Here is a 13,698-nt window from a genome sequence, read left to right on the forward strand (position 1 = left end):
TGAGTGGCATTAAATGTTGTTTGACCTGGTCTCAGTCTTTGAAATTCCCTGATCTAGAATATTTATTAATACTTTCCACTAAACTTAATTATCTGTTTTGTCTTTGCCAAGGACGAGCACCTCATAGCAGAGTTCTTTCCCCATATGTGCTTGGAGGCTGGTCTTCACAGTGACACTATCCAACTCGGCCAATGTGAATCCAGCAATGCCTTCCAGAAGTGGCAGTTCACACACTACTACGCTCAGTGATGGGAGTTAAAAAGTCAGAAGTGTTTTGGACTAGAAACTCTCAGTGGTCCAGCGTGGACACACACCGGTCCCATGGAACTGGGGAATGCTGCACTGGCAGTCATTTCAGTGGTGCTCATTCTCATTCCACCAGTAGCCTGAAGGGGGAGCACACCACTATGGGATCTCAGGAGGTTGAGTGGACATACTGTTCAATGATACCAGCCTTCACACTGACATTGCAGTGTAGTCTGGCAGCCAACAGGCTTCTTTTGTTTAAAGTGCAGAATTTGGTATATAGTATTTTGTATTGGCCTAAAATATTGTCTATATACATACATTCATGAATACACTCAATTCATGAATGTTTGTATATAGACAATATTTTACGCCAATAAAAAAGACTATATACCAAATTTCCCACTCCACAACCCCGACTGCCGGACTAGTGTGACTTTCTTACCATGCCCAGAGTGGAAAGAGAGTCTCTAGTCTTCTGGAGGAACATATTGGGATATTCAGCCTGCTACTTTTTTTTTTCCCTTTCTCTCTCTCTCTCTCTCTCTCTCTCTCTCTCTCTCTCTCTCTCTCTCTCTCTCTCTCTCTCTCTCTCTCTCTCTCTCTCTCTCAAAGCTCTTCTGTTTGGTGAATGGTAATACGGGCATCACTGAGATGTGTATAAAAATGAACTTTGAGCACTCCATTTGATAACGCAGAAAACCACATGTGGTTTGACTGCCGAAGATAAAACATTCTCTGATAGTAACAAATATTTTTTATTTTTGTTTTCATTGTTGGGAATGAATTTGATATAAAATGCCAATGCATGCAATGTTGTGAGTTTGTTCCATGAATGTAATGTAAACATATCAGCCAGACACGCCAGACTTCAGATGTCATCTGCTACACAAGATGGTTTGATTAGACACTTGAGCTGGTAAATGGGGTTTAAAACCTAAACCAAAGTAATGGATTATTAAGGTTTAGTTTTGATAATGCATACCTTCTCTTGGTATGTCTCTCTTGCTGTCACTATAGGGAAGTGTTGATTCAAGATACCTTTGCTGTGAGTTTCTTACTGGTGATTTATCTGTCACCTAAACATGAAATGGGGGGATGGTTAATTAAAATGTAAGAATAAACGTGATTGTTATGACAAAGGGTTTTGTACCAATTACTTTATTTCACATTAATTTATTTGAACCCACCAAGACATTCAGTATACCGGTAAGCGTTAAAATAGGGACCTTGATTAAGAGTTAAAAAACATTCAAGTAAAATATAATCACTTATTCCTAGAATACAGAATACATCTGAACAGTACAGATTTGGGTACACTGAATATGCATTCAAGACTACTTGAATGCATATATTGGAGATTGGTATTGCTCCATAATGTACTTATAGTTGATTCTGCAGTGAATGCTATCCAGGGTCTCTGCCGTACTGAAGCTCTAATAACTACCAACCAACATCTCATTAATATTAGCTAGCAGGATTATAGGGCCTCAAGCCTCTTATTTTTAAATCTGCTGTACAAATACCTGGTTTACATAATCAAATGGTTCATGCTGTAAAGCTATTAAATGAAAAACCTTTATGAGATTAGATATAGATAGGTCCCATGGATCATTCTCCACCCAGTTACCATGCAACAGATATGAATAGAATGCTCCTTACTGGAGTCATAGCATTTGTTGTCAACCCTGGCCATATAAATTACATAACGTTTCTGTGAATGGACTGTGGACAAGTATATTTTCAAGTAAGATCATCTAGTTTGTGTGCAGAGAGACATACACCCACATTGGTCATTATTTCAGCATCCTGAAATACTAATTTTTAACATTTTATGGGCATTGTACAGATATTTACAGTGCAATAATAACTGCTCTTATAAATTCATCATCATGGATTCAAAATCGGCGATCTTCTGACGGGTGTTACCTCTGCGGATCTTGCGGTAGGAAACTGTATTGTACTTGGAGGTGTGATGGTCGAAGGATGACTTGTCATCAGTGTGTCCAGACTTCTTTGCCCGGGGCAGGGTGGTGTAGCCGGGTTTGGAGTCTTGAGGTGACCCAGAGGAGCTCTGGGAGCTGTGATCCTGGTCCAGCTCCCCCTGACTCTCACCAGATCCCTGGAGCTCCTCACTAGGCATCTGCTCTGGGGTTTCTGTACCTCCATTCATCTCGGCCCCCATGCCCTCTTCAGATTCATGTAAGGAGTCAATCTCAGGTGTTTGTGTTTCCGTCTGATCTTGCAGCAATGGTGCTGCCTCTTTCTCCTCATCTGGTATGAGGAAAGTTGAAAACAGTTTTATAATAGCTAAAAGAAACCAAAATACAACATTGCTAACTACGTATGACTAATTACATTACTAACATAACTACTGCTTGACCAAGCAATAAAATGTAACTGTACCTTGGACCTATAACTACATCACCATTGTACCCATAATCATAGCATAAATAAAGCCCTTGTGGGTGTTTATTGATGTGCTCACAGTGTTATTCTGAGTTTGTCTTACCTTCATGTGTGGATGCTGTCTGTAGGTTTTGTGTTTGGAGCCCTGTGTGTGTTCCGTCATTTACGTGTTTTCCACTGGTGCTGACTGACATTTCTGGGGTAAGCTGATGTTCTGTAACAGGGTCTGTGGGCTGGGTTTCTGGCATCTGGGCTGTCTTCATCTGCAAAGACATATTTTCACTGATGAGATCCGCACCTGTGCCACCTGTAGCATCCTCTTCCTGTGGAAAAGGTGTTCTGCTTGCATCACTGCAACTCCCGCCCCCAAACTTAGATGTGCCAAAGGGACCAGATGCAGCTTCTTGTGCGTCCTTAGAAGCCGGGTCCTCGTCGTCGTAGAATACAGAGTCGTCTCCCTCATCCAGAGACTGGAGGGCTCCTAGAGTGATGCCACTGATGATCTCCACCACCTGGCTAGCCAGTGCATCTTCATCTATCCCCAAATCCAGGGATGGTTTGGGAGGGGCCATGCTCTGTTCTGTCTCCATCATTTTTGTTTGTTTGTTTTCAAAGCCTGTAAATACTCAAATGTCTCTGTTCTTCTAGGTTATCAAGTAGATTTTTGCAGAATCGTTAGGTCAGCTCGCCATTGTGTTTTTATCAAAATAGACTTTCTTATCCTACAGTTTGCGAGTGTAGAGAGAGAATGTCATCCTGCATGTTAATCAATGGTGCATAGCCACGCCGTTTTTCGGTGCTATACTACGCAATGTAATTCTGTGTGTGCTGAGCCACTGAAGAACAGTACTTTTGTTGTGGGGCCAATAAAGGCTCTTTGTCACTTTGGCATACACAAATGGAGAGATTGTACTGATTTCTTAATCTTTCCTGGGTGGCCACCTTCTTCCAGCAACATTATGAGGCACGATTAACATTCTGCCATAGATTTAGTCCAATGCAAGCTAATGAGACTGGAATTTATTTCCATGTATTCTGAGTTGAGCCTTGTTATGTCTTGAAATGTATTTAATGACATTATGTGTATATAAAGACCTTACATTCTCAAAAGTAGCTCAATTATCTGACCTGCAACACATTCTTACACAATTCTGATTGCCTTCGATTATTTATTATTTTTTTTACTTTTCTATTAAACTGCTTTTGAAAAATAATTACATAAATTAATATTTTACTTAAAAGATGAAATCTGAAAGATTTCTTTTTTTTTAGTATCTCTGGTGTATGGTGACAGTCAGAGATGAACAAAGAAGTTGTATAGTGTGCTTTCTATAGGCTATCAAACATAACGTTTTCATTATTATTATTAGGTCACCAAGCAGTGGAGCCACCCAGTTGGTTGCAATGTTTGAACTTGAATGAGTTTGTATTGCCATCTAGTGGACACAATGTACTATGGCTCGCCTAGCTTGTTTTTTCCCCAAAACATTTTTTATTTTACATTGAAATATTCTAAATATTTTGGGAAGTGTAACAGAGCTTTTTTTATTACAGTTTAGTTCAAATCAAAATGATAGGCCAAATATTAATTAATGTTCACTAAAGTAGTCACAAACGCCCCCTTTCTGTGATCTGCATTTAAACTGTTGTCAGAACCTGATTAGCTTAAACATAATATATAATTTCCTTGTGACATGTCATCGACATCAATAGCCTCAAACATGTCATAGGCTACTTACATGTGGGAAGGGAAATATTTAATTAAAAGCAGGAACCTTTTAAAAAATAGGCTAACCAATAATATTTAACCTACTTCACCTATAGGCCTACTCCAAATGAATAATAAGGAAATCTACTGTAATTAAAACATTTTAATTGCATCTTTTTATCATTGGGGAAAGAATACACAATTAACAATTAGAAAACATATAAGGAAACTATTCTGCACTGTATATTTCTAAAAGTAGGATGTGCATAACCTGAAAGTGAAAAATGAAAATAGTACCGCTCTTAACCACATCCTGTTTTGAGCCTCACTCTCTCATCAGTGTGGTATGAACTATGGTTTTCAGCCTCCTATGTTGAACGTGAGAAATGGCAGACAGTATATTGTCAACAGAAGTTAAATGATGGTAAGAATCATCTAATATATCATCCACTACTGACTTTAAGGCATACAGTGCAACAATTGAGGGAAAACAGGTCAGGTCAAATGCATTAGTTAGATCACATTCACGTTACATTTTTCATGTAGCCTGCATGCACACAGCATCTAAAATCTAGACACTATTTCTCACAGTGACAATAATGCTTATCATTCGTGGTTATTATGGCAAAGCAGAGACTCTTTCAATACTTTTAGTTAAAAGCTACATTCACAATCGCTCTTCTTTTTTACATATAGGCTACAAACTAAACTGACTCAAAGGTTTGCTCAAAGAAGCATAATGTTGCTTAATGCTTTTTCAACCCATGTGTCTATCTCTGAGCTATGCAATGATTTATCACATTTTCCAAACTAATTGAGAATGTGCTTTTCTCTTTTGAATGAATAAGCACTTTGGAGAATACTCATGATGCCAACCCAAGAGGCACATCAAAAGCAAATTAAGTCATCAACACTCACAAATCAGTAACACTTCCAAGCCTTCTTCTGCATTTCTGAGAGGAAATGTGTAGCTCATGCATGTCGCGCCAAAAAACTGTGAACGTGCTAGGTTTTCTGGTGTCTGAATTAGCTACTGCCCTCCGGTAATGAATAGGATATTTTCTTCTACTAAATTAAACTTATCTTGGGGTGCCCGCTGGCCTAGTGGTCCAGGAGCATGCCACTTAGGCCCCATTTACACTGGCAGCCAAATCCAGCCTGAATCAGATCTGAACCACATCCATATTGGAATCTGATTTGTTTAAATGAGTCATGTGACATGATGGACTCATTTAAACCAATCGGATTTCAATCTCGGTGTGGCACAGATCTGATTCAGGCTAGATTTGTCTGCTAGTGTAAATGGGACCTTATAGGCTCTGGCCTGACAGCACGTCACATGTTCGAGTCCCGAACTTTGCTGCATGTCTCCCCTGTCCCTCTTTCCTGTCAATCTTCACTTGTATCTATCAAGAAAAAACAAAACTTTAAATTCTTCTTGTCTTCTTTGTGTGTGTGTGTGTGTGTGTGTGTGTGTGTGTGTGTGTGTGTGTGTGTGTGTGTGTGTGTGTGTGTGTGTGTGTGTGTGTGTGTGTGTGTGTGTGTGTGTGTGTGTGTGTGTGTGTGTGTGTGTGTGTCATTTGATTTCCATCTCATTTGGTCTCAGTTCTTCATCCACTGACTGTTGACGGTTGAATCCAGGTATTAACTTCAGAATGTGTTTTCGGACGTTGCCTCGCCTGTTCTTCCTGGGGAGTGTGCCAAATAACGTAGAGGCCCTGGTTTCATCCCAGGAAGGGGTGGAGAGGGAGTTGCTGCTGCCAGCCAAACTGGAGCCGCATGTGTGGCTGCGGCCGAGGATACGATGGGGGCCGATGGGACTAAATATAATCTGACCACCAGGGCTCTCCTGGTTTGGGTAATCGGTAGAGAAGAATAAAGTGTCATCTGTGGTGCCGACAGTGCTGTATGAGCTGGGAGAGCTCAGGTCCCCAAACATGCTGCTGGCCTGGTCACTGTCCTCGGTCATCACACTCCTGTAGCTGCTGTCGCTGGAAAAACGCTTGCCATGGCTTGTCAGCGAGTCTAAAGACGCCTGGGACTCCAGAGAGGGGTGCAGAGAGCTTCCATTCAAGTTACCTGCATGGGGGGATACAAAATACATACATTGAGACTGTGATATGTTGGATAATATTGAGACAGAAAAGATGATTATCGTAGACTGGCAGAAAATATGGACTTGCCCTATAGTTTTACTTCTCGTATATCTGCTCAGGACTCTGCACACTTCACTAGCAGTTTAGTTCCTGTGAAATCAGTTTCCTGGCTGTCACCTGTGCTGTACAGCAACAACTTTTTTGCATACCGCTTGCAATTTGTGATTAAAGGGGAGGCGTCCAAAGGCGTCCTGTGGCACTGAGTGAGTTAAGAGCATTTCTACAGTAATATATAATCTATGCCAAAATTAAATGGTCTCACACTGTCCCATTGTACTGAATGTGAGATCCTGTCATCCTTCTACCATATGTTGCTGATGTACATACACATCATAATGTATCAGTAGGCTATGTTAAAGCATTAATGTAATCAAAATACATTCCTGTAATGGACTGAGAATGAAGTGAGTGTTGTTCTGAATTAATACATTCATTTGAACTGTGTACAGGATGTGGTTGATGTAAAGCTGTCACAGTGTCACATCAACCAGGTTCAGAGGAAAGTTCATCCCAGCGACAGGAAATGTGTTTTTTGACCAGGGAAACGTATTCTTGTACTTTACCTTGAAGACTAGACTGCGCTTGATTTTGTATCACAATATTACCATACCAGCTAAACACAAATGATCATGATAGTGGGAAAGGAAGTGCTGTGGTTTGACAGCTGGGCAAAGAAAACCTCACCTCTCATCAGCCGCTTTTCCTGTAACGTAAGTGCTTGTAACTCCACCCGTTTCTCTCTCAGCATTTGCTGTATATGGAAAAATAAATGTTTACACATTTTAAAGTTGATTGTACATTTAATATTTGGAGCCCTTAGATTAAAATGATAGGGTTTTAACTGGCATAAATATATTGTTTATAGGGCACTAATTATGTGTAATGTGAAATATTTAATAATGCATAATACATTATGTAGTGATGCAACAGGTGAACCCACGGTAACCTGCTGTTTCTCTTTCATTTCTATCATGTATTAGGGTTAGTGACACACACCTTAAGCAAGCTCATCTTCTTCTCAAGCTCAATCCTTTTCACAACAGTCCCACAAATGGTCTCCATCCTGCAATCACACATCCACACAAAACAAGTCAGTTCTCCATGTCAGGAAACACTTTCAGGTGGTGTTCATTAGTCTCACAATACTGGTCTCCAAATAGTGGAGCTACAGCAGATTCTATAAAGTGTGTATTCATTTATTAATGTTTTTTCATTTATTTATTGATATATACTAGGCCTACTCATTTAAATAAATGATTTAAAAAAAACCTGCTTCTTGATCATTCGAAGTAATTGATAGGATAATCACTACGAAAATAATCGATAATTGCAGTCCTGAGCAGAACGATGATAGGCCTATCTCACAGCCCGCTTTCCACGCCCACTTCCGGTAAATAGTGGTGTCATTTAACATTAGCATTTACACGTTTTTTTCTCTGGAGAATCTAAGTACATTTCCTAATGTAAAAATGTGACAGATCAATATTATTATGAAGCAAACAAGATGGTAAATCAGCTTGAACAGATAGAACAAACCTTACCTTGAGAAGATGTAGCGTCTATGGAGTGACGTCACGCTATCACCACTAACCCCGAAAGGGGGCGTATTAAGGGGGCGGGGAAATTCTGTGAGATAGGCCTATTATAGAGACATGTATAATTTCTGCTACTCACTTCAGTAAGTTGGTGGAGTCTCGGATCAGGTCAACAATGTGCTGATGAGTCAGTCCTTCAATGCTCGCCCCATTGACGCTGATGATAACATCACCTATAACACACAGAACACATTGACGCTGATGATAACATCACCTAACACACAGAACACATTGATGCTGATGATAACATCACCTAACACACAGAACACATTGACGCTGATGATAACATCACCTAACACACAGAACACATGATAGGGTGATAACATCACCTACCACACAGAACACATTGATGCTGATGATAACCTAACCAGTGGTGGAAAGTACTCACATTTTTTACTTACCGGTAAGTAAAAGTACCAATATTGGCGTATAGAAGTACTCCATCAGAAGTAACAGTCCAGTAATCAAAATGTACGTGAGTAAATGTACTAAAGTATTGGTATCAAAATGTACTTAAAGTACCAAAAGTAGAAAGTACTCATTATGCAGCATGTCCCATAATTTCAAATTCAAAATGGAAATGATATGAAAATAGCAGATTGTAGACAAAATTGTACTAAATTAGTGGAATACCACTAATTTTCAACATTTTACTATGTCATTAATATACCTTAGAGCTGTTGTGTGGAAATAATAAAAAAGTCCCCCCATTCTGTTTCCTAGAACTGAAAAAAATCATTAACATTGTGAATCACATCATCAAGATGTGATTCACAATGTTAATGATTAATGGTTAATGATAATGCTCTACGGTATATAATGACAAATGTTGAAAATGAGTGGTATTCCCCTCAGTTTAAGTGCCAGGGACGTTAAGACGAGCCCGCTTTCACTATGTACTGATTGCCAGGGACGTTTTTTTTATATATATATTTTATTCTTTATTCTTTATTCAAAACTAGGGCCCCGCCCCCTGGCGCTGAAAGAGTTTTAAGTACAGTATTCATGTACTTAAGTTACTTTCCACCACTGCACCAAACACAAGGAACAGGAACACATTGATAATGAATCCTATAGCATCCCTATGGGGGGGGGGGGGGGGGGGGCTGTGAAAATAGCACATCTACAAGCTCACAACGCATCGATGCACTGAGAGCTTGTAGATCGGCAATATTTGGTGAAGATATTTAGTGTCGAATGAAAGAGATGGGCCCTAGTATAGAGCCCTGGGGGTCTCCGGTGAACTAAACATAGGTGTGTGTGTGCGTGCGTGCGCACAGTGCATGCATGTGTGCAGGGAGGAAGTGAAAGAGGCCACACAGTGGGCGGTATTATGGGAAGTTCACCTGTGGTCAGGCCTGCAGTTTCAGCCGCGCTGTTCTCTTGCACCCTGCATACAAAGGTGCACATCTCCAAAGCCACGCTGCTCGCGCTGCTCTTCTGCTGCAGTCCGTAAGTCTGCAACAGGAGACAATTTGTTCTCAAGATCAGCCAAAACAAGATTGACTCAAGTAATACTACATCCATGGTGACACTATATGGATGTAGGCTAGTATAAGTAAAACTTTAGCAAAATATTGTTTTCGGCATGCTTCACCTTGACATGATTATGAATACTGTGTATATAATAATAATAATAATAATAATAATAATAATAATAATAATAATAATAATAATAATAATAATAATAATAATAATAATAATAATATAACCTTATTATAAAAAACATGTTTTACACACATACATGTAACGAACATTCACAAAACACCACAGACACAGACACATACTCAAAACAACATAAAACAGGTATAGCATATAGACCTAGACCAATTTGTTAAGTAACATTTTAGTACAATACAGAAAATAAAGTCAATATTACCAAATTAACGTCAATAAAGAAAATATAACAGTATAACCTTAAGAGCCTCACCTGAATTTCAAATCCATATGTATCATTGTCTTGCTTCTCCAAAACCACAGATGTTCTGTGTAAAGTAGAAATATATGATTGTTAGCTTTGCAGTTTACAATACGAGTCAAAGTAAGATTATACAATCTATATATTTACCTTTGAGGGTCAGAGTAGTCAATCAAACTGTTGGACTTGCATTGTTTTGTCTGCAAAGGGGGAAATGCAGAGTTCCTCTTAGGTTCAAACAAACAATGCGTTCTACTACATTTTTGTTAATTTTGATCCTAGTCTGTTACATAACTCTAAAAGATTAAAATTGTCAAAGGGCTTTGTGCCTGTGTCAAGGGATGCTGGTGTGTTGTGGTTATTAACAGTTAGTTCATTGCTTCTTAGTATTGCACAGTACAACTCATAAGTATCTGCATCACATTTTCTATTAAATTTAGTCACTTGGTATAAATACATATTGCCCTCCATCACTCACCTGTTTCCAGCCTCTGGGTAAAGTTCCAGAAGCCTGTCGCCGTTTGTCATCACTTTCCTTCATTGAGCGGCGGTACCACAGGCCACCTTTCTTCCTCAGAGAATTGTCCAGAATGCAAGTGTCCTGGCTGCCCCGCCGCTGAAGTTCATTGATGTTCATGGTGGACTAGACGGTATAGAACTCTTTTCAAAGCACATCCAGTAGCTGTTAATGAACTATGCAGCCCTATGCTGCAACTCAAAGCAACTGTGTCAAAGAGGAAATCCACCGCATGTGATGGTTGGCTGCTTGTGGTGGACCTGTTTCTGCATAGCTCAGTCCAACTTGCTTTCTTCTCTTTCTTGTTTCTTCTCTCTCTCTCTCTCTCTCTCTCTCTCTCTCTCTCTCTCTCTCTCTCTCTCTCTCTCTCTCTCTCTCTCTATATATATATATATATATATATTTTTTTTTTTCTCTCACTCTTTCTTGTGAATTGCTGATCTGCTGCTGTGAATAGGAAAGGAATCTGCTTAAGCCCTCCCCATTCCCCTCCCCTTCAAACAGTCCCTTTTCTTCTTGCAGTCCATGCAATTCGATTTATGGTCTGTCTGAAATCAGTAATGCATGAGATTCTGCCACCTCTACGAGCACCTGTCTCTCGCCTCTCCACTCTCAGTTTCTCACTGGCCTCCCCTCGGTAGAGCAGAGGACTCAGCCTCTCAACCTGAGCCTGAGACCTAAACCTGTCTTAGGAGGACAGGACAGACAAAAGGCTGATTTAGCTCGGGGCCAGTGACATGCTCTCCAAACAGACAGCACGGGTCATTGGGCTGAAGGCATCAGACGTGGTTGGATCAAAAGCATGCACGCACGCACCTACACCCAAACACACACCCACACACACATGGATGAGTTAGACAAAACTGAGCCACAGGGCACAAATGCCAAATCTCACCAAAGCCTATAATATCAAGTGACATCAAGTTATATCTGCAAAACATGCATGTACCATCTTTCCACATTGTTGTAGTATAGTGAAATTGAGCTTGTCTGTGAATAGCATGTCTCGCATGCCATCTGCTCCGCGTTGCATTCCAAAACATCCTAATCAAACAACAAACATTGTTGCCCATTGGGATAATTGAATATTATGCTATAGGCTAGCCATCATATTCACCATCTATAATAGTCTCCTAAAACAGCTGACTGACTCTTCAATTAGCAGATTGCCTCAAACAGATCCCCTATGCCCCACTAAACGTGGTTGACACCAGGCAGTCATTGGAATGTCTGGAACACAAGTCCTCCTCAAAGTAAAGACATTGCAACAACTATGATTTAAAGCCATCCCTACATTCCCTAGGCTCTGAAATCTTTGTTTGTATTGTATTATATATGTATTGTATTGTATTTGGTATATTTTACTGCATCCATTTCCCTCACTGCGATAGTTTGTATTGTTCTGTATTGGCAGTTGTTATGCTGCAGCTACAGAATGGCATCTCACATACCCTGCAGAACTCGGGTCTTTGTAAACGAAAATACATGGGAACATTTTGAACCCATTAAAACATTAAAAAGAATTGTGCAACTGTGCAATCCAAAGGCTTTGATGAAACTCTCCCTTGTGTTACCATACTGAACAATACTGATTATTGTTACTGACACAACAAAGTTGTGTGACTGACTGAGACTAAAATCCGTGAAGGCTGTGACTCATCTCTGCAGCAAAGGTTACATGCTTTACTTAACCTTATCTAACAGACACAACCACAGTAAGAGAAATGATACATAGAAAATTACAGCAGAAATTCGAGATGAGTCACAAACAAATAATCAAGGATAGCTACATGATTTCTCTAAAGATATTTCAAGTAGGGAAAATGCTGTATCTTGCAGTGGTTAGTGTGTACAGTTCTACATGATGCACCGATCATAATGTCATTCTTTGTTTATTTTTGAGCGGTGCCTCCGCTCCATTACGCAGCTATGTGTGTCCTTATGTATGTACTGTATGTACAGTATGTGTCCGAGCACGGAAAGCTGCAACACCTAAAGTGGCCAGTAGAGTACAGCACAGAGTAAAGTGGCACAGAGTACACAACAGTACGAGCCCTGGGCGTGTTCCTGGGGGTCTGGATGTTCTGGGGACCTGCCGGGGACACCCATACGGTAACTCTGTAATTTCTCAAAGATTTTTTTTTATTGTATGCCTTTATTGATAGGACAGTAGACTGACAGGAAATGGGGAGAGAGACGGGGAGTGACACACAGGAAAGGTCGTTAGGATTGGGATTCGAACGAGCAACATGCTGTCAGGCTGCATTGCAGCCTAGGAGCCAGGAACTCAGGCCTCATAATGACATTCATACCGTTTTTTGCGACATTTTACAGTTCGTACATTTCAAATAGGAGAAACCTGTATGTTCATGAAAAATTGTTTATTGACGATCTGTACGTCATGTATTTTTTCTTTTCAATAAATAGTGCAGCAAGACAAAGCAATGACAGGTACTGTTACAAGAGACCTACATGTGAGAAAGAAAAGGTTTTACATCACTGTCGGAAAACAGGTGTAAAAAAACAATACAAAAAAAGAAATGTCCCCAATCATAAATTGCACATGGTAATAATCTCTCTTTGGAATGACTGAGGAGTCTCTTCTAAGCTAAGTAACTCATCCACTTTCAGTGTTTACATTTCTCTGTCACCTGTCATCTGGTCCTTAGCAAAACACTCAATGACAGGCCTCATGGCACAACACAAATATGGCTCAGCATATGCAACCAGACAAAGAACAAAAACATTTATGTCTACAAGATATAGGCAGCTGACATGTACATAACCACAATACAATGCATTTACAATCTTTATCATCTGCAATGGTGTATATGAATTGAACATTTATTTGACACAACCCATGATTTGGCATGAAGAAACTGTACCATCCAGAAAAGTGCTTTCTAACAGAAGCTATATGTTAGCTTATTTTCAACTGCAATTAGTGCTGATTAGTATGCAGTAATATTCTTTTATTATTATAAAAATCACACCCGTGTGAACTGAGTGGTGCAACTCCCCCCCCCCCCCCCTCTCTCTCTCATTAGCTGGCAACAGTGCAACACTATCTCTCTCTCTCTCTCTGTTTCTGGCACGACAGCGCCCCTACTGGTACTCATGAGTCACACATGAGTAACACACATAGGTTA

At 40.0% G+C, this 13,698-nt stretch overlaps 3 protein-coding genes across 3 annotated transcripts in view; 1 reads left to right on the forward strand and 2 right to left on the reverse strand.

Annotated features, from left to right (window-relative positions):
* The window catches only part of galnt5 (polypeptide N-acetylgalactosaminyltransferase 5), an 8,586-nt gene extending 7,198 nt beyond the window's left edge, over positions 1-1,388 (forward strand). Inside the window, exon 10 of the mRNA XM_079518252.1 lies at positions 112-1,388. Within this exon, the coding sequence (XP_079374378.1) occupies positions 112-249 (138 nt within the window). The 3' untranslated portion in view covers positions 250-1,388. The remainder of the gene's footprint in view (positions 1-111) is intronic.
* ermn (ermin) lies at positions 800-3,248 on the reverse strand (the record flags this gene model as incomplete). The annotated part of the gene is made up of 2 exons (XM_079517693.1): positions 800-2,520; positions 2,759-3,248. 2 exons carry the CDS (start codon positions 3,246-3,248, stop codon positions 2,123-2,125), a joined length of 888 nt encoding a protein of 295 aa, XP_079373819.1. The 3' UTR covers positions 800-2,122.
* Positions 3,249-5,939: 2,691 nt separating this feature from the next.
* On the reverse strand, positions 5,940-13,243 carry cytip (cytohesin 1 interacting protein; the record flags this gene model as incomplete). The annotated part of the gene is made up of 10 exons (XM_079517694.1): positions 5,940-6,442; positions 7,204-7,270; positions 7,516-7,582; positions 8,194-8,287; positions 9,461-9,572; positions 10,045-10,099; positions 10,183-10,232; positions 10,511-10,675; positions 11,160-11,236; positions 13,201-13,243. The coding sequence occupies 10 exons, from the start codon at positions 13,241-13,243 to the stop codon at positions 5,940-5,942; spliced, it is 1,233 nt and encodes a 410-aa protein (XP_079373820.1).
* Positions 13,244-13,698: the final 455 nt, after the last annotated feature.

Source organism: Electrona antarctica (assembly GCF_951216825.1).
Source record: "Electrona antarctica genome assembly, chromosome: 13".
Classification (NCBI taxonomy): domain Eukaryota; kingdom Metazoa; phylum Chordata; class Actinopteri; order Myctophiformes; family Myctophidae; genus Electrona; species Electrona antarctica.